We start from the raw sequence: 26,607 nt of genomic DNA, 5'->3' as shown, positions 1-26,607 counted from the left end.
AACAAAAGAATGTGCCAAGCGATAAAGGGCTGAGACAGGAAGACAGGGTGGGAATGAATGTTCAACATGGAAGGAGTGGAGTCCTAAAGTAATCTGTGCTGGGTGTCCACCATTAAACATACCCATCCACAGTGTAGAAAACAGAGTGAATCCTGATGTGATAAAGTTTGCTGATGATACTAATTTATGTGAGGTAGCAAAGACTAGGTAGCAAAGATTTTCAAAACGAAAGAATTTTTATGAACGTTAACAATGGGGTTTGAACTGATTACTACCAGTTTATGATTTAATAAATGGTAAAATAGATGAAAATTCAGCCATAAACAAGTAAATTGGAAGAAGGACGCTGTAAAGGTCCACAGAATAATGATTTGCATGGGAAAGATGAATAGGAAACAAATTTTCATGCAATTAAAGATTAAATTGTGGAATTTCTTCCCACAAGATGCTGCAGATACTAAACTGTATAAGCGTTCAATGGCAAAATAGACAACTTAATGGAATCAAAATTTTCTAAGCCCACAGAAACTATCTCCAGCTGAAGATCTTGAATAAAACATGACAGGACGTGGAAGACAGTCAGGTTTACTTGTATTTATCTTCTTACAGTCTCTCCTGAGCATCAACGTCTGGCTGTTGTGGAAGACAGAACACTGGGCTAGACTGAGGTTTGCTCTGACCCAACACAGTCCCTCTTATGCCTTCTCTCCAAATAGAAGAGCTAGGGGAGCAGATTCAAGAAAAGAAAGGGGTAGTGATTCTTCATGCAATGCACCATTAGCTGCAGAACTAACTGCTGCAAGAAAATGTAGTTGTTAAAAGATTAGAAATATTTTAGAAGTTACATATTTACGGAAGAAAAAAAAAATTATCAAGACACTATCTACCAAGTCAGAGAGAGCACACAGAGATGACCTGTGGATAAGGAATGACCTGTGCTGCAAACTGGCGAAGGGCAAGAGGCTATACAAGCAACACACAACTCTGTGCTTGCCCTATTCTAGTAGCCTTCATTGGTCATCCTCTCTCCACTGATCATTATGGGATACAGGATCATGAATGATATCAGTTGCCCCAGCACATCTGCTCCAGCATACTCGTGTACTTATACCAAATAAAAGACACCAAAAATTAAATTTAACTTGAGAAAAATTCTAAGATGCTTCAGACTGATTAACACCCAATGCAATGTTGATGGTCACTGCAAAATCCTGGCACAAATGGGACATCACCTCTGATAGAGGACAAAAGAATGTGTTGCTTACTCAGCACTTCAGTGTGATGAATCAGAAGCTCAACTTTCAAAGCCCCAGAATGACAGAATCAAATATAAGAATCTAAGAAAATATTATTATTATTATTATTAAAGAATACTTTACATCATTTGGCAAAACAGACATTTTCACCAACAACAGAACAGGAAGTTTACATACAGTTTTCACATACAAACTAATAATCATTATCTGCTCCCTTAGTCATTGAGATAAAACACATGGCAGGGCAGGGGGGAATCATCTTTGATTTTGGTTTAAAAAAATCATCAGAAAGTGGCTCAAATAACTCCCTTTGCATGAGCCAAACATGCACTTTGGAAAAGGGAATGAAGAGTGCTTCTGGAAAAATCACAGACCCTTCACAACAGTTTCTGGCAGCAAATGGAAAACTGTCAGTCCAAACTGAAAGTTATGACGGGGGTTGTCCAGGTTATAGGTAAGGAAGTCAGTTATAGTCTAGCAAGTCTGTGCAAACATAGGAGTCTTTAATCTCTGATTTTTGCTTCTGCTGCTATGTCTCTCACTGCTTGATATGAAAGTTACGCTCTTTCTTTCAATCTACACACATGATTCCTGTTGCCCTGCACTACACTGCTGAATTTAGTATGCTGTGTGAGTCCAAAACCAATTCTGTAGAGGCACTCAGGACAACCATGGTGCAACAGTGAAGATTTATTCTGTACAACTGCTCTGCAGGAGAAGACAGTACCAAGGATAAAGCCAATCTAGAAAGCATGCCAGTTAAAGGCATGCAGAAAGTTTGGTAAAGACAAGCTGGAGGTGACTCAATGATCTGTCATCACAGAAACAAAGCTGTTTTAACTTTTGCCAGAAAAAGCTAATGAATGGGAATTTACTGCCAAAGCAGGATGTCTGAAACCACATACCGAACAGGTCAATCAGCTAGTATTTTCATGGAATAAGTTATTGCTGTTATGGTCTGACTTTCCTTTCCTGATTTCTCATGAAAATGAAGGAAAAATCTTTCTCACAACACAGTTTAATTAAAGAGTCCTTCTTCATACACTCTTACTTTGGGGACAGAAGGCTATTATAGAGAAACTAGTATTAAATCAACAAAACAAGCAACTGCATTTCTTCTTAACCCTTTTAAGAAGCAGCAGCCAAAGCTAAAGGCAGAACTGGTCCAGTCTTGTCATACTGCAGCAGTTCTGGTGAGAAGCCCAAGAAGAGAAAACTAATCTGCATGAGAGAGATGCTTGTAACAGTATCTGACCCAATCAACTGCACTACATTTCAAAAAACATGACTTTATAATGCCCTAACCAGTGCCTCCTTCCCTACCCTTTTTGCTTTGCAACTAGCAGCACAAGTGTGCTTGATTGAGGGCATGAATTCAATGAAATCATCTCCAATATTTTTCTGTCCTTTTTTGACTACTATCTATTCAAACTGTAACAGAAAAGTATGCGTGCATTTCATGGTGTACCTTTTTCAGTACCATCACGTGGAATAACAGTCTCCTGCCTAAGTCTAGTAAAAATACACTGAGTAGAAAAAATGATCAGTGCTTTTCAGTAACAATAGGTGATTATCAGCTTTTTTCTCACTCCCTCTCTATACATGACCAGGACATAAAGGAGATCTTGTTCATCTATCCACTTTGCCCATACCCATTCTCCTTGAGCCTGCCCCACCCTCCCCCCTTGTTGCTAGTCTTGGATTTCAGTGGCATTCTCCTTCCTTCCAGAAGGCATGGGTGACGCCAAATTTCTGAGGCATTTGCTAAGCCCGGTTCATAGTGGTTCCAGACAGCAGCGAGGTGTTTCTGCCAGCACTTTCAGCAGGCCACTTAGGGAAGATCGCTTCTTCAACTCCTTTCTCTAGACAGTGCCTTTCATATACTCTTTCCTCTTGCAGTCAGTGTCTTAGGTATGTGCCCACATAATGAAGGAATGAACTAGGAGACTTTATTGACAGCAGAACCACAAAGCTAAAAGTAAATGTCTGCTTTTGAATTATACTATCCAAACTAAATACATTTTATGAGATCCTGCAGGGTCAAGAGTGAATGCACTGCCAACTCGTACATACAGACAGCAAGGTTTCACAAAAAAAAAAAAAAAAGTTTTTTTTATTTAAGAATCCATTCTGTTGGGAAAGCAGCCTTTTCCATTAGTGGACCAAATCTTGTGTTTTGTGATATTTAAATGAATTACTGTTTTGACATGCTACATTTGGCCAGAAAGTCAAATCCCAGAACAGTGAATCTCACCACTGTACTTTGGCGGGCCTAAGACAATGAAACCCAGCTGAAAAAATGTGATCACGATGTCATACGCTATCTGATTTATTAAATGCGACCCAGATCTAGCTTGTGTCTGGGAAAAAGAAATCTCATTCAAATGGCATTAGTGCTCTTTCTTTTAGAAGATCAGACCTGCCAAAGGAAGCAGAAGAAAAGAACTGATCCCAGCAAAGAAAAGGTTTTGGAGAAGTTACTCCAGTGTGTTAAGTACAGTATTTTGACACAAGCCACAGCATCTCTGACTCAAGGCTGCAGGAAAAAAAAGCAACAGCGCAGTGACCTAAATGAAGAAGATAATCTGGCGTTGGTTCTTGAACACCAGTTATTTGGGAGCACGTTTGCATCTTATACAACAAACCAGGAACTTGAAGCATGGTGCTATACACCCCCAAGGAGCCCTCTAACCATGGAGTCAACTACTGGTTATTCTGGGTAGAAGACTTCTGCTCAGTCTTCACAGACACACTGATTTGGATGTGAAATTTTTCTGCTGGCAAGAAATTAACTGGAACCAATGTGCTTCCACAAAAGGCATTCATTTCATCAAATCAGCGTCTTCCAGCAAGAAACAATTTGCTGAAAAGTTTTTGATCAGCTCGCTTAAGAAATCAGTTGACTAATATCAGGGAGTATTTCTCAACAATGATTAAGGTTAAGTAGTCTTAACTGTTCTGGAGCCCCACTTTGTTACATTCCACATACACACACACACGCTGAAACCACAGATGTGTGAACACAGTCCTGCTGAGATGTTCATTTCTATCTTGGCCTGCAGGTCTGAATCTAAGCTATGCTCTGAAACTTTTGAACTTTGCTGTAAACTTCATTTGCACTTCTGGGAATTAATAAGCACTGGACACGATTTATGGCACTGTGGGTTTTGCAGAATCGTGCTGAATGAATGAGGTGTATCTCTAGCTGCTGTTCACTGCTGAGAGGCAACTGTGAAGGTTTCTTTGTAAAGGTCTTTTATCCAAAAGTGTATTTACCAACCATCACCATGCTCTTCTGTTTCCCAGATGCATAAGAACACTGAAGTGAAGGTCAGGTTGAAAAGATCTTGAGATCAAATCTGATCCGGCATAAAATTTCAAGACAATTAAAGGCAGCCTATGTTCAGTTTTCCCAAGTACAACTAGAAGGACTCTAATAGAAAACTGTCTGGTTTTGTGATACACTCAGCAATTACAAGTTTATCTATATACTCCCGGTAAAATGAGTCTGCCATACTCAGAGACTAATATTTCTGTATTATCTGTATCTTTTCAAAGGTATTCTCTTTCACCTGTGTGGTTCTAAGCCACTATCATGGACAGGACAGCAGGGAAGAAAGACCCATTAGTGGTCATATCAAATCAGATCCAATACTGTCTTTTTCTCATATGGTATTTCTCATAGGACTAGGGAAAATCTTGAAGGTGGAATTTCTTTGTAATATAATCTCTGTTATGGAGGAAGAGCAAGCAGCTGAAATGGCTATTTACAGTTTGCTAGTTCTAAATAGTATGAGCTGATCCCAGATTAATCTGTTTGAATATAGTAAAGATGTTCAAATTTATACTACTGAAACACAGTCTTCCACAGGACAGGCAGAGAGGGGATCACTATACCTCCTTCCATTCTTTGCCATGCTCCTACTTTTGGCTGAAGCTAAGCATCTATTACTGTTGGCAGTATGCAGGATCATTTGACTCTTGTCTTTCATGCTCTTTCAGAACAGTGTATAAATTGCTGGAGAACCTGGCCATTCTAAATCTTGTTCTGTACTGATCTGTGCCTTCCCAATGAGGCAGTTCAGCCAGGTCCACATGGCTTTTTTAATCTGACCTTTGTGCCTGCCAATGTATCACTGCAGTTTTTTGTCTTGCAAGTGGACGCTGCATTTCTGCAGGAGGACAGGGCTGTGTTGATATGGCTCTGGACCATGGAAGTGCCCCAAAACTGTTAATCATCCAGCAGTACTTAAAAGGCCGGGCCATAGGACATAAATGACCACATGAATACGTCCATTCATACAGTATTTGGTTCACAGCATTCTTCAATTAGTAAAGTGCTTTGGTACTCATTTAAGATATTTCAGAAGGTTGTTCTTATTAACATGTTTTAGAAAGCTTCCAAAATATACCTTCTTTATAGAAAGCATATCTTTAGCAATAACAAGTGCGTTGTGTACCTGAAAGACAGCAAATCCTGTTCCCTCTGCTGCCACTGTAATGGTCATTGGTTGTGCAGGGGCAATCTGGAAGAAAGATGAGTAAAACAGTATTTTCAATGTACTTTCAGTCAGCAGACTTTATGAAGTATTCCTTGCTTTCTACAGTACCTCCTTGGTCTGAAGCAGAAAACGGTTTTGAGTATCAATTGAAAATGTTTCTGGCGTTTTCAGAGAAGGTACTGTCACTGTTACATCCATTTCTGTTTTGCTTGTAGTAGTGAGAGCTGCAAATAGACTCAAGGCTTGCAGAGCCACCACTGTGTCCTGTTGAGAGAAACAAATCCTGTATTAAACAGAAGAAGCCTGCCTACTGAACTACCTGTGTACAGGCCGTGCCTTGTGGAGCTCACAGTCCCTGCATTGTCCCATTTGTTGATTATGCTGGAGCCTTCAGGCAGCCACTTCCATATCTCCACTGGGATTCCACTGGCATGAAGGATCCCAGCACAGAAGAGCAATGGCAGCACAGGACAAGAAGTTAGGTACTGTGACATGCAATGGAGAATGAGGTGGGAGCCAGCTAAAGAAGTTTTCCTCTTGTGGAAGACCTGACACACTGGTAGACACAACAGTCAGAACCACACAGCACATCGACAGTGAAGAAAAAGCCAATGAGGGAAGTAATGATACTGCTACTTTCCAGATTTAGTGACTATGTGTTAAACAGCCAGTACTGCACAGGAGTTTTTCGGGGTACCTTGTTCACCAAGGCAAAAGATACAGATCTGAATAACTATTAACATTCATGTAAAAAAAAAAAAATGTAATTAGTGTTTATCAGACCCCCAGCAAGAACTTCAAAGGGGTTCAGCTCAGTTTTTATACTCTCTATTTAATCAAAAGGTTTTGTGCAATTGTTTAACCACTGCAGAATATGCTTATACACACATTATCATATATATATGATATATTTTTAATATATACAGATTTTGTTTATATATATATTTGTCTTTTGTTTATCTTTGTGTATGACTGTAGGCTTAGCTCTCCAGGTTTTGAACACAAGAGGCAGTTTTTGAACATTTGTTCCAGCAGAGTTTAGTGAATGAGAATTTTAACATCCACTATTTTCTGAGGAAAAAAACAGTAAACAATCATATGTCTCTAATGCTTTTCAGAGATTTTTGCTCTTCGTGTAGTATGTTTTGCACTTATTTTTAACCAGTGACAGTGAAGGAGTTGGCCTTGCAGGCTCAGTATACAGAGGTGTTATATACATTCATAGGTCATTTCCAGTAACAAAATTCTAACATAACAGAACCTCATTAACTACAACATGGAAACTGTGACATACCTTAAGGTACAAGTACGGACTGCCTATTCACTCTATCTGGTTAGAAACCACTCTCCTTCCCATGCTACATCCTTGTCTGAGATGATCTGCTTCACTGATCCAGAAAGATCAGCTGATTAGCAACAATGCCAAAGTTGCTGGTATGCTGAACCACTACGGCTGGGATCCAAACTCCAATGCTTAACATGGCGTGACAGAATAGATGCAACTAATGGACTACATGACGATTTAACAGTGTGGAGTAAGGGGCAGAGTTTTTCAGTAGGAGGCCAATATTTACCCTGAAAGAACATCCTCCATTACTCCTCTGCAGAAGACAGTGACAAAGCATCTAAATGAGGCTGTGCTCACTCAGACTACTCATATGTCAGTTTTTGATGAAGATTCATGGCTTGGAAACCCAAAACTTCTTTCACAATGAACTGAATGAAACTACAGTGAGCTATCACATCTATATACCTGATCTATCTTACAGACCTAAGGAACTATAACATTTTATTGGAGAATATAACTTTCACAGAATCATCTAGGTTGGAAAAGATGGTGAATATCATCCAGTCCAACCCTTAACCTAACATTAACAGTTCCAAACTACACCATATCCCTAAGCGTTATATTGACCCGACTCTTAAACACCTCCAGGGATGGGGACTCCACCACTGCCCTGGGCAGCCCATTCCAATGTCTAATAACCCATTCCGGAAAGAAACACTTCCTGATATCCAGTCTAAACCTTCCCTGGAACAACTTGAGGCCATTCCCTCTTGTCCTATCACTTGTTACTCGGTTAAAGAGACTCATCCCCAGCTCTCTGCAACCTCCTTTCAGGGAGCTGTAGAGGGCGATGAGGTCTCCCCTCAGCCTCTCTTCTCCAGACTAAACACCCCCAGTTCCCTCAGCTGCTCCTCGTACAACCTGTGCTCCAGACCCTGCACCAGCTCCGTTGCCCTTCTCTGGACACGCTCGAGTCATTCAATGTCCTTTTTGGAGTGAGGGGCCTAAAACTGAACACAGGAATCGAGGGGCAGCCTCAGCAGACTTTAATCATCTGAAAGCAGAAATACGTCCACCCTTACTCAAGGTGTGGAAACCAAGGAATATCTTGAAGTGTCTTTTCCAAGTCCTTACAATTAGATTTCTTATATTTACATTTCAGCACGTCTAGAAATGCTATCTGCCATTGCTGAAGGTGACTTCAGAGCTCTTCCACATCTTAGGCTCAAATGACCCTCAGAAACACAGGTAAAAAACAAGAGGGCAAAGAATCATCTACAAGGAAGATAAACATTCCCCTTGGCATGCTTTAAAGCAGAAGGCATACCCAAGGCTTTTCACCAGAAAATGTTCACAGCTGAAGCACAAGGTGCAGGGCTCAGTACGACAATGCTGCATCCAACACACAAGCTGAAAAGTTAGGGAATATGGTCTCAAGCCAGACTCATAGGCCTCTCTTGCCCAGCAACACAGGCTTTGCAAAATTTGCTACTCTTTCCTACCATTTAAGTATACATTCATATATATGCTATTTTTTATGTATGAATTGCATTCCTTTCTCTATGAAATATATACATTTTATGCCCAAACATTAAAAGCATTATAAAGCAAAATATACTGATTGCAAATTTATAGTAAGTTATACCATGTATCTAAACTGCAGTGAGTTATCATACCCTAACTTACAAACATCACACATGCAACTGATTACTTTCCTCCCAATTGTTTAACAATATATTAAGTTTCTAATGTAATAAACTCATGGAAGGAAACAGTCCAAACATTTTTTTTTTAAAGCAACCTTAGAAGTTAACAAAAAGTATGGGGTCATTTCCACAAATTAAAAAAGGCAACTAGAGAGACATTGGAGTAATTCTGAAATTCAAACAGTTTAGACTATGGAAGAACAAAAAGATTAAATTCATTCCTTAACTTCACCCTCAGGAGTAAATTGTACACTTCTGGATTTACAAACTTTCAAGTAAAAACGGTTTCTGGAAAATAGAGCAAAGCTTTTTCAACTCACTTAGTGCTTCAGTCAGCCTCTTCAAATAATAAGCAAGAATTAACACATTAGGAAAATACTGAAACCTCAGGGGAAATAGACTGGTTCTTAAATTGCATTTTATTCAGTATAACTAATTTCTCTCAGATTAATACCAACAAACATTTGAAAATCATGGATAGCCTGTACAGCCTTGGTACAAGCAGTATGATGAAATGTGACATTTTACTGTGACCAGCATTTGTAGTTAATTTAAAAGCTAGTTTAAACTAATGCAATCCAAAGTACTATATAAATTTTCTGGATGCCAGCACAGCTTACAAGATGTGGTTTCAATAACATGGAAACCTCCTGGAGATAATGAAGTTCTTCCAAATTTCATGGCTCATCAAAAATTTATGCAATAATGAGGACAAAGTACATTATTAAGTTAAGACCAACTGCCAACAGAGACACTAGGTTAGGCTGTTTCCCTAAAACCTACTCCCCTTTCTTATCTTAGTTAATAGTCTTTCAGGAGTTGGAAGACCCACATATGGAAAGACTAGAAAGAGGTTTGATATTTATCATACTTGCTTGGAAAATCTGATTAATTATTTTTCCATGGGCATCACTTCTTAATTTAAGATTTTTTGTTATTAATACTTTATATAATCTAGGTGACCCTCTAATTCTGTTTCTCATTATACTTGCCAAAATACTAAAACTGGTAGTCCAGGTTTAAGATGACAATATTTCAAAGAAAGCAAGCTTGCATGTAACCAAGGCTGTTACAGCAAAACAAAATTCAGTAAATATTATGTAAAAAAATAGTCTTTTAAAAAATTTTCTATTTTTTTTAAATATATGGTGCTCATTTAGAAAGTATAACAAAGCCCCCTGAGACAAGATGTTACCTGAGTAGATGAAAATCCCCCAAGGTGATTTCTTTGCTGACTTAACCATTTCATAATAGGGATCCCCTCTGTGAATCTGTCTTGATGAAAGTGTGAGAGCAGAGCATATGCTGCAAGTTCAATATCGATGGACCGTGGCTGCCATGAATCAGAAATTTCAGAAGCAGGGGTTATCCAGAAACGAAATTCTCCTGAAAAACGAACCAATAATAACCTCAGATCCACAGACTGAATTCTTTGGACTTTTGGGAAGGACTTAAGGGAAACCTCTTAATTAATGCTTACGTATGGGATCTAGCAAGGTTCTTTAAAATTGTGTTAAAGTTTACGCACGTGTTCTGTAAAAAAACTGACTTAAGCACTTCCTCAGCAGTGGCTGAATCTAGATACAAAAAAACGCTGGAGTCCAAATAGTCACTCCCATTGATTTCAGAACTTGACATTGATCCTTTTGTTGTGACCCCAAAGTGCTCACATAAAGGAGCCCTTGTGAAAAGGCCACATCATTGCTCGGGTGCTCCTTTCTCTTCAGGACTAGAGAAAGCAACTCAGGCAGCACGGCTGCTCACTAGGCTCATTCTCTCAGTCTAAAAACTTCCAAAACAGTGACTTCCTCCCTTCTCAAAAGTGACCCTCCAAAAGGCCTAACTCAGTAAACACAGAGGGACACCTAAGAGACTCCATTTCTAGGCTACAACATGAATCCCTTCACATTTTTCAAGAAGAAGTTTACTATTCTGAACCAAAAACTTCAGTTTTTTATACTCCATATGGTCTGTTCTTCCCCCAAAACAGGGAACAATTCCAGTCATGCTGAACTTGAAAGAGGTTAAACATAATGAGATGAGTCCCTACAGAAAATGCAACAGACCTCTGTATTGTCTTACAGAAAGTCCAGTCCTTCAACTCTTTATTCCGTCACTGATTTTAACTAATTGCCCCCCACACACATCCTCCTGTTTTATTCAAAGCATTCTGGAATAGCTAACCTCATCCATCTCTCATTAACCAGGCTGATCTTAAAAGTGCACATAACAACATGGGAAAACTGACAAGTAATGTTCTTCAACAGCACTGTGGTACTTGCATCAAGAGCACAGTAACTGAGACTGAAAGGTCTAGCTTTGTTGTGAATTGTCATTCATTTATGCACACTCCTCATTAAGGCTGTCTTGGAAGTTCTTAGCTTATTCTCTATATCATACTCAAACTAGATTTTAATTCAGAAGAAGAATTCTCTTCTCTAGTTCTATATGCAGCTGTAGATATGATAGGTATTTTTAAGTATGACAAAAATCCATCTATACAACTGTATCAGATAGTTGTGCAATACCTTGGTGTTCTGCTCTCTGGTTCAGTATATTCAGTGCTTCCTTTGCTTTTGTACTTTTTGCCCAGGACAATGCATATGTCACAAGTGCCAAAGTGTAATTATCCGAAATGCCTTCTTCTAATTTATCTTCTAAAAAGTTTGTAGCACTCTTGATGACATAAGCATGCTGGAAATGAAGATTATATTGAAGAATGTAGAGTGAATTAAATATATAATGAAATATTATAATTTAAAAGAAAAATTTGTACACAAATATTACTATCACCAAACAACCACCAAGAAATACTGAAAAATCTCTTTCAGAGTCACAGGCACAAACCTCAAAGGCAAGTCTTTTGATCTGGCACTGTCTTTTATTAATGTGAGTAATCTCAATAAAATCAATTGGAATGACTTAACATCTCTAAGGATAGTTCTCCCCATAAATTGCTTTACAAGCTCTTGGACTAAAGCCATAACAATATTCTTTTCTTGCTAAAAGCAACTGCCTTTAGATTTTGCAAAGGCACATAAAATTGAAGAGCCTAAATAGCACAACTTTGTATTGTCTCGGGTAGATAAGAGAAGTTTAAAAAAATGAGGTTAAATTTTGTCTCTGTTCAGATGTCCCTCCGTTTCCTTAAACTACCAAGTGTTTGCCAGTACTATGACAATTTATGAAGTGTTCCAGAATATTAATTCTATTTAGCAATTCCAATACCTGTTTATCTGGGAACCCTAGAAGGGATGACATGATGTAAGCTGTGAGAGTGACTGGATTATTGGTGCCTCCTTGAAGATCACTGTGTAACACTTTCCCAGGCTCATGAAATTCTCCATTTAATTTCTGATGTCGGACAATCCATTTAGCTGTATCCATGAGTACATCTTGGTCAATATCTATGAATGGACGAGCTTGAAGGAAACATCTTAATACAAAAGCTGATAACCTTAGGGAAAAGGTTAATCAAACATGACAAAATTAGCAACATATTACAACTTCTTCTGTTTAAGATGATGTAAGAATACTGTGATGCATAAGGTGTTCTACACACCTCCCAAGCACAGAGGAAAATACATGCTTCACCCAGACCAGCAAGCAGACTAAACGTAATCCACCAAAAAATGAAGCTATTATGTCCTTGTTCCTGAAGATCACCTCTTTTGCAGCTGTTATGTTTCAAAAATAAATACAGAGTATAGACTTTAAGTCTGCCAGTACATGTATATCTTTTACTCTCCTGCCTTCTGCTGCTAGACTAAAGTGGCAAAAACCATAGTTTACAAAGTAATGAAGTTATGAGTGTGATGTTAATTATCACAATTATCCCTGTAATGATGTCACTGAAACAACCTTTATTGGTTTATTATTAATAATCCCAAGTTCTGCTTTGACTCCCTTCTTTGCTAAATGTGTATTCATGTAACCTGTCACTGCACCATTTAAGTGCCAGAGTTGCCAGTACAGATAAATTATCTTCATTTTCCAATCCATGAATACTGAGTCTAAAGCAAATCACAGAATCATTCAGGTTGGAAAAGACCCTTGGGATCATTGAGTCCAGCCATCAGCCCTACTCTACAAAGTTCTCCCCTACATCATATCCCCCAACATCTCATCTAAACGACCCTTAAACACATCCACGGATGGTGACTCCAACACCTCTCTGGGCAGCCTATTCCACTGTCTAAGCACTCTTTCTGTTAATTTTTTTTTCCTAATGTCCAGAATAAATGTCCCCTGTTGTTGTCAATGAAAGATACTCACTGACTCCAGAAGGAGTGACTCAATCAGTGACACAGTAACTGGGATGGTTCTATTTAAAGTCAGAAGCATGTACTGAAATAAATATACATAAGTATATTCAAACTAACTTAATATGTATTAGCTGAATGAAGTTTTGGAACATGTCTCTATCTAGCTTCCACTACTGGGCTCACTATGCTTCTCAAAGTGAAATTCAGCACTGAAAAGGCATTTTCAGCTGTATTTACAGTCTGGGGGAGAAAAAAAAAAAAAAAAAGAGGTGTGAGAGGTTAACAGGACAAATTTTTACCACAAGTAACTCTGTTCACCTCCTAGGAAATGCCTCAGTCAGTCTTCAGCCTCCAGTATGGAGAGAACTAAAAATCTGTTTGAAGCAATGATGTTCACATAGCCCTAGATGGTTTCGGTCAACTGCAAGGATGTCATTTAATTATTATTCTTCATTCCTTTGAGGAAAGCAACAGAAAAACTTTCAGACCAAGCTATTCCCCTGGCTAAAATACTTCACCATTCAGCTTTTGCAAAATTAAAAAGCCTTGCCCTAATAATGGTTTTGACAGCATGTTATCCAGCAGAATGACCTTAGAGTTGGCCTAAACACCTAATGAAAACCAGGCAGAAGGCTAATATAGCTGGAAATTTTTACCAGCTTCACAAAAATTTTTAGTTGCAGGGAAAATATTTAAAATACTCAAATTCCACAGTGAATCTGGCAGAACTACTTACCATGTGCTCCCAGAGGGATCTTCATTTCCAAAGGCACTAAAAGAGCCATCATCCCTCTGGAAAAGCAGCTCTCTCTGGTAGCCTGAAGTGGAAAAGCAGAGATAAGTAATGAACACTTTCCTCTCATGCAGGTTCCAGCACAAACTGTCTGCTGATGTGAAGTGAGGCACTTTCTAAGGCTGAAAAGGACAGAACTTGAGCTTATATTTCATAAAATATCTCCTAAACATACAGGAAGACACAAAACCACGCAGAAGATGATGAGAAAGTGGGCAGCAGTAGCACAAAGAATCCATCTACAAAAGCAGAACCAGAAACTGCTCCAGCTCATCTGCTATGCAAACACGACAGCGTGGTGCAGAGAGACATGCTCTCACATAACTCGGAGGCTCCGGGTGCATAGCAATGAGCCCTGAGCAGAGTAGCAGCTATTAGTTCAGTGCTTCACTGCTTTGGAGAGCTGCAGCTGTGCACCTACAGAAATGCTCCTTCCAGGAGAAGGAATGACAAGCAAAAACTAAGTACTTTCCAACTCGAAGGGCAAGGGTAGAGCAAAGCTACAAATGCTGCTGAAAAACAGACCCTTTTAGCAGCTTGCTTTTGCCAAAACAAAGGACTATCTATCAGAAAAAACGTGCTGAAAGAAGCTGTTCTGAAACAAGTGAAAACTTTCAAAAGACACGAAGATCCTGAAATCCTTAGAAGGATCCATTTAAAATACATCTGAAGATTTTTTCAGTATCCAGAAAAAGTGCAGCTTTCTCCTGACTGCTGAACATCTATAATAAAAGGGCCCCAAGGGCTCACTAGCTGCTCACAACCAACAGCAGCATCCTTACTCAACAGCTGACTTTAGTGCAGAACCGATGCTCGTTAATGTTAGAAATGAAGAGCGTTCTATGATATGTTTGATATGCTACTCACCGTAGGTTCTGATATCTAAAACCTTCCTCCCCTTACATTTTGCTTGCCATTTGTGTATCCAGAACAATAATCACATTTATAGCATTCCACAAGACATCTTTTCTTCTTTCCTCCCACCTTGTCTTTTTCCTTGACTTTACTATTTTGGCTATTATAATTAAGAAAGTAGATTCAACAGTCTAACAAAAGACAGATACAGACACAATACTGAATCATATAGGCAGAAGAAAAGCTCTCAGGCAACGATCACTAAATCCTACATGATTGAATTTAAATATATATTCCATGAGGCCCATCCAATTACAACCATTCCCTTGCAAAATGTTCCTTGTTTTCACTTATAAAGGATTAACCACCTGCTTACATACTATCCTGAATATAGACACACAGTGGGTGAACCACAGCCTTAATTACTGAGGAACAAATGGCCTGGTCCCTCAAGCTAAGTTACAATGTAAGATGAAATACTAGTCAAGATCTCTCTGTAATGCAAGAGATACAGATATAAAGATGTGACTCTGAATGGCCACAGTATACCTGTGCACCTTCCCACTTAACCCCGTGGCATCAGGTTTAGTTTTTCTCTCTTTTGAATTTTAAATTACAATTTTAAATTAAATATACAGTTTTTATAATGTATTTAACATGACAGTGGTTAATTGCATTATTGAAACTGGTAAATCTTTCCCATACAGAAAAATCTGTCATATCAGTTAATGATCTTGAGGAGTCAAGCACTCTTGAGAGGGAGGAAACAAGAAGGAACGAGTGGCATTTCTCACCAAGGAAAACAAAAGTCACTGACAAAATTTAAGCCTCAAAATGATGTGCTATGAGAAACACAAATATATGTATACATACAAATAGATTGCTTCCTCTTCAAAAGTGTCTCACTTCAAGGCCTGAAAACTGCGGTGGTCTGCTTCTTTGCAGAATAGGCAATATACAGCAACAGGTATTATAATGACCACCCCACCGGTAGTTTAAAAGTGCTAAACTAAGACCAGCAGCCTGCTTAACAAAGACTGCTGAGCAGCCCTTACACAGGGATAAATTTAACCTAGAATTTGTTAAGATTGGGAGGGATCAGAAGGATGAACAGAACCAGAGGGAGGACAGACCGATCACTCAGCTATTTCCTACAGTCTGCGTGCTTTCTTCTCAATGCCAACCCCGTTGCAGTCACGCAAAATTCTCCAAACACAAGCGTATCTAACACAGGGAAGCCTGCAGAAATGCTGGAACAGGAGACCTGGGGGCTGTGATCCACCACATTCATTCCAACGGACACTCAATCAGACATGAAAAATGATACTTCAAATGCCAACACACACAAATGGAAAGGCAAGGAAAGAAGGATCCTATTATGAAGATGTACACTAGTACTCCTAGAGGACTGGCTGGAAGCCAAGAGATGTCGGAGGCTCACTGAGCAAGGCTGAAAGAGGAGTGCATCAGGATGGAAAGGACTTCAGAAGTACGTGAAAGACAAAAGGGTCTCACATTTCAAACAACTTGGAAATACTGCTCAAACTTGTTGCTTGCTTGGGGTCTAGCACCAAAGTTTTCCAATCAACCAGGTTTTTTTTTATTTCTGAAGAAGTGATTTCAAGATGGGATCTGTCATTCCCACAACTGAAGGAATTCTTTAAAGGCAACTTTTCTTTTGCTTTGCCTTCATTCTAGGTAAATAAAAACTGCTAAAAGAAAGATCACATAGCAGTCTCTGCTAGCTATATGATCCCTTCTTCTCACAAGCATTTAGCCTTAAATTAACTGCATTTACCTCAGATTATGAGGTCAATCTTTCAAATATTTAGTGAATTTTGACATGTGAAATAAAGTCTGTTGTAATCTTCATTATAATCCTTTCAAAAACTAAGCTTATAAAAGTTACATCTCAAACTACATTTCAACTTTAAGATTACATTTTTTTTAAAAATCAGCAAAACAACTGATTTTTTTGTTAACTGATTAATTGTTAAAATAAAGCAAAAAACAAGAAAATTTTTTAGATTGTGGTTCTTTTCTATCTTAAGGTTACAAATATTTCAGCATGCTTACTGTTTTGGCTACTACAGTGTTAAAAACATGTATCTAAACTCAAAGCCCCAGGAACAAGTATCACAATGCTTTGTATAAAAGTGACATTTAATCCTATAATTTTCAATTGCTTTGAAATAATTTTAATAAATCTGTTACCGTAAAACTTCAGAAAATTATGGTACCAAAATTCAAGCTTCAAAAAGTGACAGATTGCTTCAAACTTCAGAGTAGCTTTTTACATAACACATATCTTCCTCCCACCTTACTTTTCAACTAAGCCATGTAGTAAGAAGGGTTTAAAAAAAACATTTAACTGCTTTTGACAGAAAATTGGGATCTTGATGAAAGGAAAATTTATTTTGAGCTGTGTCTTTTCCAAAGGAAATGTCAACAATTCCGAAAAAAAAAAAAATCAAACACCAAAAAAAAGTAATCAAAGACTTACAGAGAGTATACAAAATTTGAAAATGTCATCATGGTGCCTTAGCACAGTTATAGCTCACATGAGGATGGTCTCATTCCTCTCTGTGAACCAGGCTCTCAGCACGCAGACTGACATGTGGTGAGCGTGGTACATCGCAGTTAGACACTGTCTGATCCAAAAGGCACAGAGAAGCGTAGTGCAACTATGTTCTCCACATTTTGTGATGCCCTGGAGTATTTCTTGATTAAAATATACAACAATTTCCAACTAAAATTTTCCAGATTTTGATTTCCAGCACAGAGTTCACTTCTGATCAAGCCTAAAACTTGGGCGGGTGAAAGCCAGCCACGAGAGCAAATGGCACTCCTAGAGCTCTACAAGGACATGGCAGGATGGGGATGGTGTCACTGAAGACACATACCCATATGGGATGCATATGGTTCACTCTGCCCACTGACTAATCTTCATCCTCTGTGCCTCATGCAGACATCAGAAATGTTTGCTCACACATGGTTTTATCAAGGGAGAAATAACAACCACTTAGGAAATCCATATGACTTACCTTCTGAAATGCATTTTTCATCGGGAAAAAAAAAAAAGTAACTATATAAAAACAACTTTTTTTTTTCTGAGCAAACTTGTCATTGTAAATAAAATCATTTGCTCTCTAATTCTGTCAGCCCAGAAGAGGAAAAGAAAGAGAAGACAGGCTCTTCTTCCAGGTCTTATGACACCAACAGAGCAGTATTTCAAATACCAAATGCAGAGTCACAGACCTCTTTGTATTAGTAAGACTTCTTAAAAATCTTTTTTTTAATCATACAGACCTTTTCTCATAAATGATACAGCTTTCGATTTAATATCTTCTCTCAGCTGCCTGGTTTTAGTCAGGTATTGCAAAACATAAACATTTGGAGCAAAATTGATCATATTCTGTTCACCACAGCCATAAGGCATCTTAATCAATGACGACAAACCGTTGATAGAAGGCCCAAGTAAATCACCTGAAAGATTAAATTTAATGAAAATAAATAAAGGCTTATTACAAATAAATGCATACCTCAAAGATAAAGGTGGGTATTATCTAAACTGGGAGAAAATATGACACCTTAGGAACATTTGTACCAAACACCACTAACCAGGCAGAAAAGGTACTTCATCATCTGATCAACTTTGTGCCCACTGACCCATCTCCCCACAGACCTTTACAACTACAGAGTAATTTCAAACAGACACTATCGAAAAACAAACAAACAAAAGATACAAGAGATATTTAATGCAGGAAAATGTTTCAGTAATGGTACATATTTGAAACTTCCTGTATTTCCTCTCTCACCCACAGTTATCAAAGCTTAGGTGTCACAAGAAACAACAGTCAGGTTTTAGGTTTTATTCTGCAGACAAGCAGAAATAAAACGATACTAGCAAACTTTGCAAGATCTTCCTTATTAAAATCTGATTCCCTCTCTAACTCTGAAAATGGATAGTCAGCACTATAATATTGTAAATTAAATAACTTAAAGGAATAACATGTTCTATCCATAAAGTCTTCCTATACTTAGGCTAATGCATGATGCTAAAGTTTTTAGAATTAATGATTCAACCTACTAAAGCAAGAATAAAAATTAATGCAATTCCCTAAAAACCTGTAAAGCAACAGCCATACTGGGCACAATCTTGTAAGCATCCTTCAGCAGGGGCTCTGAGAGTAGCTCTGGCAAATCCTGTACAGGTTATTACACACCATCCTCCCTGCTCTACTGGGCAGAGTTTATTACTTCTACTGGCAACTGCTCTGTTCTTTAAAAACCACCTATGCCTGCAGTGCAGAAGATGCCAGCAGCTGGATTATGAACACGTGTATCTTAGATACTGGGTTCAACAAAACCCAGCAAGCAAAAAAATTTTTTTAAAAATATATAGCTCACCAGTAAAAAATAAAGATGGAAAGAAACCAAGATAATCCTTACCAACAGCAGTGACCTGCACTCTCTCACTGCCACTTACAACATCAGAAGGAAAAGTGAAATCCAAAGTTTTTGATACTGCTTGTGGTTTATTCCCAGTCAAATCCAAAAGGACTGTCTGAGAATATGTCTGTTCCAGCCCTTCAGCCTATAAAAATAAAGACAGATTACACTCCAACACTTTGTTGCTTTTAGGACAGGAGTTGTGTGCTTACTGCACAGAGGGATCTAAAACAGTGTCAGGCATTTTGTGTTGCTTGCTCAAGAACATCAGCTACTGGCCTGTCCAAACTGACACAGAAATGTTTTTCTTGTAAGGACCTACCTCCAATATCTGCTTCTCGAAACCACATGTCAATTACAAAAATACACCCACAAAGTCAGTGAGAGCATCTCTGATGCCAGTGAATAAGCCAAGAACATGTCAAGGCTGGAGGTGGTACCTTTCATGCTGTCTGCAATTCTACAGCCTGTCATACAAGGACTTAAACAGAAGTTAGGTACATGACCATAAAGGTTTCATTTCCTCATGCATGCAAAAATCCCTTGAGAAAAATTGTCCTTGAAGCAAAGAAAATAAATGGGTTTCTTTTCTCAGTCTACACCTTAGTCTTAACAGGCTTTTAGTCTCTTCTGCTCAACAGCTGAACTTCAACAGAAAGGGCAATATGTGGCTCCACTTGAAAACAGCTTACAACCCTGCAGGACAGTGGTTTTATGTGGTCTAAGGAGAGGCTGAGAGAGCTGGCCCTGTTCAGCCTGGAAAAGAGAAGGCTCTGGGGGAGCTCATCAATGTGTACAAATACCTGAAGGGAGAGTATAAAGATGGAAATAGGCTCTTCTTAGTGGCACCCAAGAGCACAATCGAAGGGAACACACACAAATTTAAATAAAGGGATTTCCTTTTAAACATTAAAAAAAAAAAAAAACACAAACAAACAAACAAAAACCTAACCTGAAAGGGTGTTCAAACAGTGGAATAAGCTGCCCAGAAAGGCTGTGAAGACCCTGTCCTTGGGGATATTAAAAACCTGACCATACATGGTTCTGAACATCCTGCTGTAGTTGATCCTGCCCTGAGCAGGAAGGCTGGACCACTCATTCCCTTCCAATCCCAACCATTCTTTGGTTCTATGATCTTAAGCATTTATTTTAGGATGAGATGTACAAATGTCTACCATCTTCTACTGAAATGAAGCCTGAATGAATCAGACTTAGATGTCCAAAGTAAAGCAAGTCTTATCAATTTCTGGCTTATCAGAAAGTCTGGGGGCTAAATTTCCACCACTAGCAGAATACAGAGATATTCAAATAAAATAGGCTCTGAATTAAAGCCAGGTGTATGGCAAAACTGATTATCCATAACAGTTATTTGTTCCACTCTCCACAGATTATTAAGATAGCTGTAGCATCAGGCTTTACTGATGCACACAGGTTTCACCTCTCTTTCAGAAGCATTTGACTCACTATTTGTTGTAGAACAGATCTATGTGTTCATTCCTGGAAGGGGATCTAAAGAATTTTAAAGGTGAAATTATTTTAAAAGAATTGTTTTCTACTTAAAACCAAAAACCTGACCTGAAACCAACCTTACAGAGCAAAAGGCAGACAAGTAAATTGGTTTGCTTTATTGCTGCACTGCTGCCTATTTTAGGGAACCATTTATTTCAGAAACAAGCCAAGCTGCATACTGTTTACCTTTACTAAAACTTTCTGAACGATAGCATCAGAAGCAGCAGATGACACTGCTGTCACTTTGATAGGAATCTCTCCCAGCTGTTTCGGTTTGATTGGGAATTGAACAGTTCTCCCATCCTCACTTGGTACAGATACAGACTGTTGATCTTCTGTAGCATTTATTTCATTGGATGTTAGAATAATTTCAAAAGCATCATTCATATCCAGGATCACAGTAACCTGTAAATACAGGAACATTTGCAATACAAAGTGTTAATTTTGAAAAACTGCTTTCATAAGCTGTCACCTTTTTCGTGTACAGAGAAATAGCTTTATGGTCCACTCACTGAAGAAAATATTAAAGTTTTCACAAGAGAAAGATGTGGTCTCCACTGGTAATGAAAACCCTGCAATGTCTAGTAACATTCAAGTACAAAAAGACTTATTTTACCTCAGCTTCTTCTTTCAAATAATTAAAGATGTTCACTTCCAAAATGAACTGCTCTCCTCTGATGATGGAGTATGGAAGGTTCAGGAAAATGAAGAAAGGTTGAAAAGCTTCTAGCTGCAAAACAAAATCAGCAGTGAACTCCTACAATCAGATACTAGCAAGAAAATGACTACACAACTTGTCTTCTGATCCCTTTTAAATTCAAATGACAGCGTACATTTACTTGTACTCTACAGTTAACAAAATGCATTACTGCACAGCTGAAGCAGAAGCCAAAGATGTTCCTGGTCATAAGCACTTTTATGAGAACTCAGTGGCACCATTCAGATGAGAGTTACTGACAGCTTTGACAGGGCAAGTTCCAACGAGGCACCTGAACTGGGACTAAGTCTATTATCTGGCAAATTTTGAAGCTGTGATCCTCCTGAAGTCTCATTAAGGTAACTGAACTGGTTTGAGTGCACAAGTAATGGGTGATTAAGAATCTGTCCATTGCCCTATTTGCATGACAATACAGAAACACATGTTGGAATATAAAATAACTAACTCTCTCAAACTGTGTAATTCACCAACACCTTAGAATGATGTGTTATTCTGGAAGATTAATCTTGGCATAAATTTGTTACATTTCTAAAAATATGTATCTTCATAAATTAAAAGAAAAACTTCAGAAATATACCAGCAAGCAGTTACTTTTATCTGTGAACAGAGGTTTTCGGATCTAAGAAGTCAGTGGTAAGCTCTCATCAAGCTCAATGGGATCAAAATTTCACTGTTTATGAACATTTGTACAATAAGAATGGCTGAAGCATGATATCCTTTATTATTGAAATGTCAACTAAAAATGGTTTTAATTTGGTTTTCATTTAAAAAATTCTTGCACGTGTTTTGAGTTTCAGATCCAAAAACTCCACAGCTTTCTTTCTAGCTAGCAAATTTTCGAACATTTTAAAACTTTGAAAAGTTGCTTGCTAAAGCCTTTGGTGACAAACACTTCTTTAGATATTAGACATTAGAGAAGTTCTGATGGAGAATTTTTGGTTAGTCCTTAGTCAAAGTTTTCCCTGTGTACCTATTTTCTTTGTCTATGTTTTGCTTTTCTCTAAAACTCTTTCAATACTGAGGTTTTACAGTCAGGAATATTCTGGTATATTACAATAAACTACGACAGGGTAATATTATCGACACTCTGTAGTAGAAATCAGATAAAAACAAGATGCAAAGCAGTAAGTGACATTAAGCAAGCAGATGTGACTTATTTATTTTCCCATTACAGTTCTCATGCATTTCTTTTATTTGCCTCTCTGTATGGTACTGATTAACATGTTTCAGCCATATGAAACTCTAAGTGCAATCTAAACATCCCAACGAGAGTGAAGTACTGAACAGTGCATGTGGGTGATTATAGTTAAATAATAATCTCAACATCTGTTCTACTTGCAGCCTTCTCAAATTTGAGGATAAGAGGCCAAGTATATATTTTCATACCATTTGAATCAGAAAACTATTCCTCTTTCTGTCCCATCACTGTCAAGCCAAGTGAAAGAAACAAAAATCGTGATTGCAGTCTCAAAGGAGCCTTAGCCGCAAAATCCAGATCGAGCTCCAAATTTTGTGGCAGAGTTATGATCAGGGTGTTCAAAGCACATGTTCTGTGTCTGGCGTAGCAGCCAACTATGAAATCTGGACCTAGATCTCAGTTTGGATCCCAAAAGTTACCCCTCCCCAAGAATTTGAAGGCATGAGAACTTAAATGGGTAAATTGGCTGTCTCCAAGCTATGTTTGCACTAGTCCTGGCATCAAGTTGGAAATCTATGACCCAGTACTGCACAGTTTCAACCTTTCTAACCTTAGGCACTTAAGTGGAGTTGTCTCAGCTAGGAACATAGTTTCTCTAGGATCTTTACATAATGAACGGAAGGAGATAACCACCTTCAGAGGACTGTTCAACGTACATAAAATACTAGCTAAATAAGACTTCAAAAAGTAATTCCTATTTTACACAGGCTAAATAACTCTTAAGTAGATGCTTCCATGAATACAGAGTGAGCTGAGGACAACTGCACTTGTACATTGGGAATCTCAGGTTAGAGAGTGCTGAATTTAGCTTAAATTGCTGAACTTCTCAAACACTTAGAAGCACAAAAAGAGTCTCAGGAGACAGGAACTTGGCAGCAAGAAGCATCTCATCCCACTGCTGGCTCTAAGGGTCCACTCTGCTCCTCAATCTAAATCACTCAAAAAATCGCACCTATGTTTAATCCAAGACAGGTTTTGACAGATAAATGAAAGCAAGACCCCATTCTCCTATCGTCCCTCCTGGGATAAGCGTTAGCAAAGCAGTGCAGTGGAATGAACTTTCCAGCAGACAATGTGTCTCTCCCACCCCGGCCACCTCTTTCTAGCTAGTCTGTGCAAAGCTCCCTGCATGCACTGTTAACTCATGGAAAGCCCTCCTAGCAAAGCCAAGTAAACATGGAAACACACTGTTCTCAGGCATTCATTCCCCCTTTCTACATATAAAGATTCTGAAGTGGGGCTATCCTGAAAGTGCTCTAACAAAACAACTACTCCAACAGAAATAGGCACCCGAGTATCTGTGTAATGTCTGAGATATATATTTATATGAGCAGGAAGGGGAGGCAGATACAGTATCACGTATATCTTCAGTGATAGTGTTTTCTTTACAGTTTGAATACATGTGGCCTCTCAATTACTTCATTATTATAAGGAGATGGCTGCTGTTAGAACTAAAATACAGCTTCCAGTAATAAACTACAGCGTTACCAGTGTTTAAAGAACTGCTAGTGCCATGGTACCTCCACTGGAGCAGTCGTCACTCCAAGCCCACTGTTTTCAGACATCACAAAAGCACTGGCTACCCAGGATGTGATGGTATCAGGTACAATGACTTCCATTGTGGTGTTTGTGTCAGACCTGATGGCAGAAGAGGAGAGGAGACTTTCAAAAGCACCCATTTACAGACATCACTAAGTAGACATGAATGTTTAAAATGCATCAAAAATCATGTCCAAACTTTTGGCAGGAAAAGCTGCTGATTATCTATTTTTCTTTTCCTAATTATATAGAAATATTGTGATGGGATCAAAATTATTAAAAAAATATTTTAAATTACATGAATTGGAGGTAATTATATTGAATCACATTACACATAGTCAACTTTTACAGAACCTTTAAAGCAATCCCCTATAACACTTGCTTCCCAAACTTCTCAGCTATGAAAGAATACAAGACTTGTGCTTCACAACACCGGTTGGATTTCACCATCGTTTGACAGTTTGAACTGTTCATTGAATTAGGTGCAGACAGCAAGAGATTTCCCTTTCTGGCCTAATCACCATCTTCCCATGTACTGTAGAGAAAAAGACTGGTCTCCCTATTATCTCCTCATCTGTAAAATGAAGAGAGTTTCTTTTGTCTCCAGGATTTTTATCTACTTTCTGTTGAAACTACAAGGCCTTCAGTTAGACATTGTCCTATTTTGCACAACTGTACAACGCCTCGTTATTTGGTGGGTCTACAATCTCACTTGTGGCCTCTAGGTGGTAGTAGGATATCAATAATAACTACACTTTTAAGCAGTGCACTTCAGCACCAGTGCAGAATGTTACTAAATCCTACAAAATAACAACGGCAAGTGTAAATCAGTTTCCATTTGCTTCTAATCTTATACCTAGTTTTAGTGTCGATCCAAAGCCAAGTCTCTGGAAAATGTGTCCTCACATACAGATTGCTGAAATCAGGAGGTCCATTTTTAGACACCGGCATATCATCACCAAAACCATCCTCTATGGGTATCATTCCACCATCTACAAAATAAAAAGTATTTTCCTACCTACAAATACCTAGGTTTAAGAAAAATCAAATTAATACAGTTAAGAAAAGTCAAATCAATACAGTGTTTGGAGTATAATTTATAGTCTTGTTACATACAGTAACACTACCCTGTGACATCATTTTTTTTTAACAAAAAAAAAACGTTTCACTCAAATTTTTATATGGTCTCTCTGGAGCGCTTATGGAACTGGTGTAATATGGGTACACATGACAAACCACTGCAACATATATCAGCTGGAACTGCAAATAAAAACTCCATTCACCCCCGGGCCTTTAATGGGTAGTGTCACTCTGGACAGCAGCAAAAAGGAAGTTTTTAAAATACCAGTCATATGCATTTTGTATGTCTTGAACCTTGGAAACAGTAATGGTTTGCAAGGCTGGATGCAGCTTGTATGAAGCACAGTAAAAGCCTTAACCCATGGACCTCCTTCCCCACTCAGTAAATTAGATTTGGCTACATTTATTTTTATTACTTACAAAGAAAATGTTCCTTATCCTCCTCAAGAATTGCATCAGTTGATACCCAAAGGCTGCATTTCTGGATAAAATTTATACAGTATATCTCAATACAGGACATTCAGGACATCAACAGTGCTTATCTATTTTCTTTTTCTTTTCTTTCTTTTTAAGAAAATAAAGTCATCATAATAAATTAATAATAGAACTAAAGCAAGTAATATACAGGAACCAACAAAACTGAGATCATTTGAATCTGAATATTGTCCTAATGACTGAAGACATTTCAAAGGGAAGACAATATCAAATATAAATCAATCCATATTTGTGAAAGCATAAACATATTTCTTTCCATTCAGAGTGTTTACATATTGATCATTTTCAGAATTCAAAACCCATATAAGCCATGGAAACAGTACATTGTCTATAGCCGCAAACTTTTAAAAAGGCATGTTCTTCTAGCAAGTGATATGCAAATCACTAAGAAGTAAAAAAACCCAGCTTAGAATTAAAAAAGAAAGTACCTGAAAGACACCAAAAGAACCTCTGACCAGGGGGAAATACTGCACTGTGCTGTATAAATTGAGCTCATGGAAGATCTAAGATAAGAAGAACAAATCATCCAAAGAGTGAATGCAAACACATTTTTCAGAACTTACACTGTTGTAGATGCTGAGCTGTACCTCACACAGCAGCTTGCTCAGCTCTCATGTCAAAGAAAAAAGAATCCATGACAGGATGAAGGGGGTTAGGCTGCAATGGTTTCAAGATTAATGGAAGAGAGACCAAGACTATGTAAGCCTAAAATAGGACCTACAGCCCACTGATATTCTATGGCACGTAGGCTACACCATTTGAGCATTTTAAGAATAATGTATATTGTCAGCTCTTTCAAACTGTCGATGCACTAGAACTTCCGCAATTAAAGGAAATTCAAAAAGATTATTAATTTATTCTGCTCTTCAAAAAATAAATTCTTTATTTTATAGTACTCATTTTAAAGACCACAAAGCAAAAATCATTAAGGAGTTTTTATGACTTTTTGGT

At 38.2% G+C, this 26,607-nt stretch overlaps 1 protein-coding gene across 1 annotated transcript in view; it reads right to left on the bottom strand.

Moving 5' to 3' along the window:
* CD109 (CD109 molecule) overlaps nucleotides 1-26,607 on the bottom strand; it is a 77,481-nt gene that overhangs the window by 10,911 nt on the left and 39,963 nt on the right. The window contains exons 15-28 of the mRNA XM_026844076.1: nucleotides 26,085-26,159; nucleotides 25,582-25,642; nucleotides 24,938-25,073; nucleotides 24,063-24,180; nucleotides 21,243-21,356; nucleotides 20,813-21,031; nucleotides 19,118-19,262; nucleotides 17,975-18,151; nucleotides 13,754-13,835; nucleotides 11,981-12,209; nucleotides 11,281-11,446; nucleotides 9,948-10,138; nucleotides 5,867-6,022; nucleotides 5,717-5,782 (exon numbers count right to left, since the gene is read on the bottom strand). Coding sequence (XP_026699877.1) covers nucleotides 5,717-5,782; nucleotides 5,867-6,022; nucleotides 9,948-10,138; nucleotides 11,281-11,446; nucleotides 11,981-12,209; nucleotides 13,754-13,835; nucleotides 17,975-18,151; nucleotides 19,118-19,262; nucleotides 20,813-21,031; nucleotides 21,243-21,356; nucleotides 24,063-24,180; nucleotides 24,938-25,073; nucleotides 25,582-25,642; nucleotides 26,085-26,159 — 1,935 coding nt within the window. The remainder of the gene's footprint in view (nucleotides 1-5,716; nucleotides 5,783-5,866; nucleotides 6,023-9,947; nucleotides 10,139-11,280; nucleotides 11,447-11,980; nucleotides 12,210-13,753; nucleotides 13,836-17,974; nucleotides 18,152-19,117; nucleotides 19,263-20,812; nucleotides 21,032-21,242; nucleotides 21,357-24,062; nucleotides 24,181-24,937; nucleotides 25,074-25,581; nucleotides 25,643-26,084; nucleotides 26,160-26,607) is intronic.

This window comes from Athene cunicularia (assembly GCF_003259725.1).
Source record: "Athene cunicularia isolate RWA chromosome 3 unlocalized genomic scaffold, athCun1 chr3_part1, whole genome shotgun sequence".
NCBI lineage: Eukaryota > Metazoa > Chordata > Aves > Strigiformes > Strigidae > Athene > Athene cunicularia.
The sequence above is the reverse complement of the archived record's forward strand: the minus strand, read 5'-3'. Positions and strand labels throughout refer to the sequence as shown.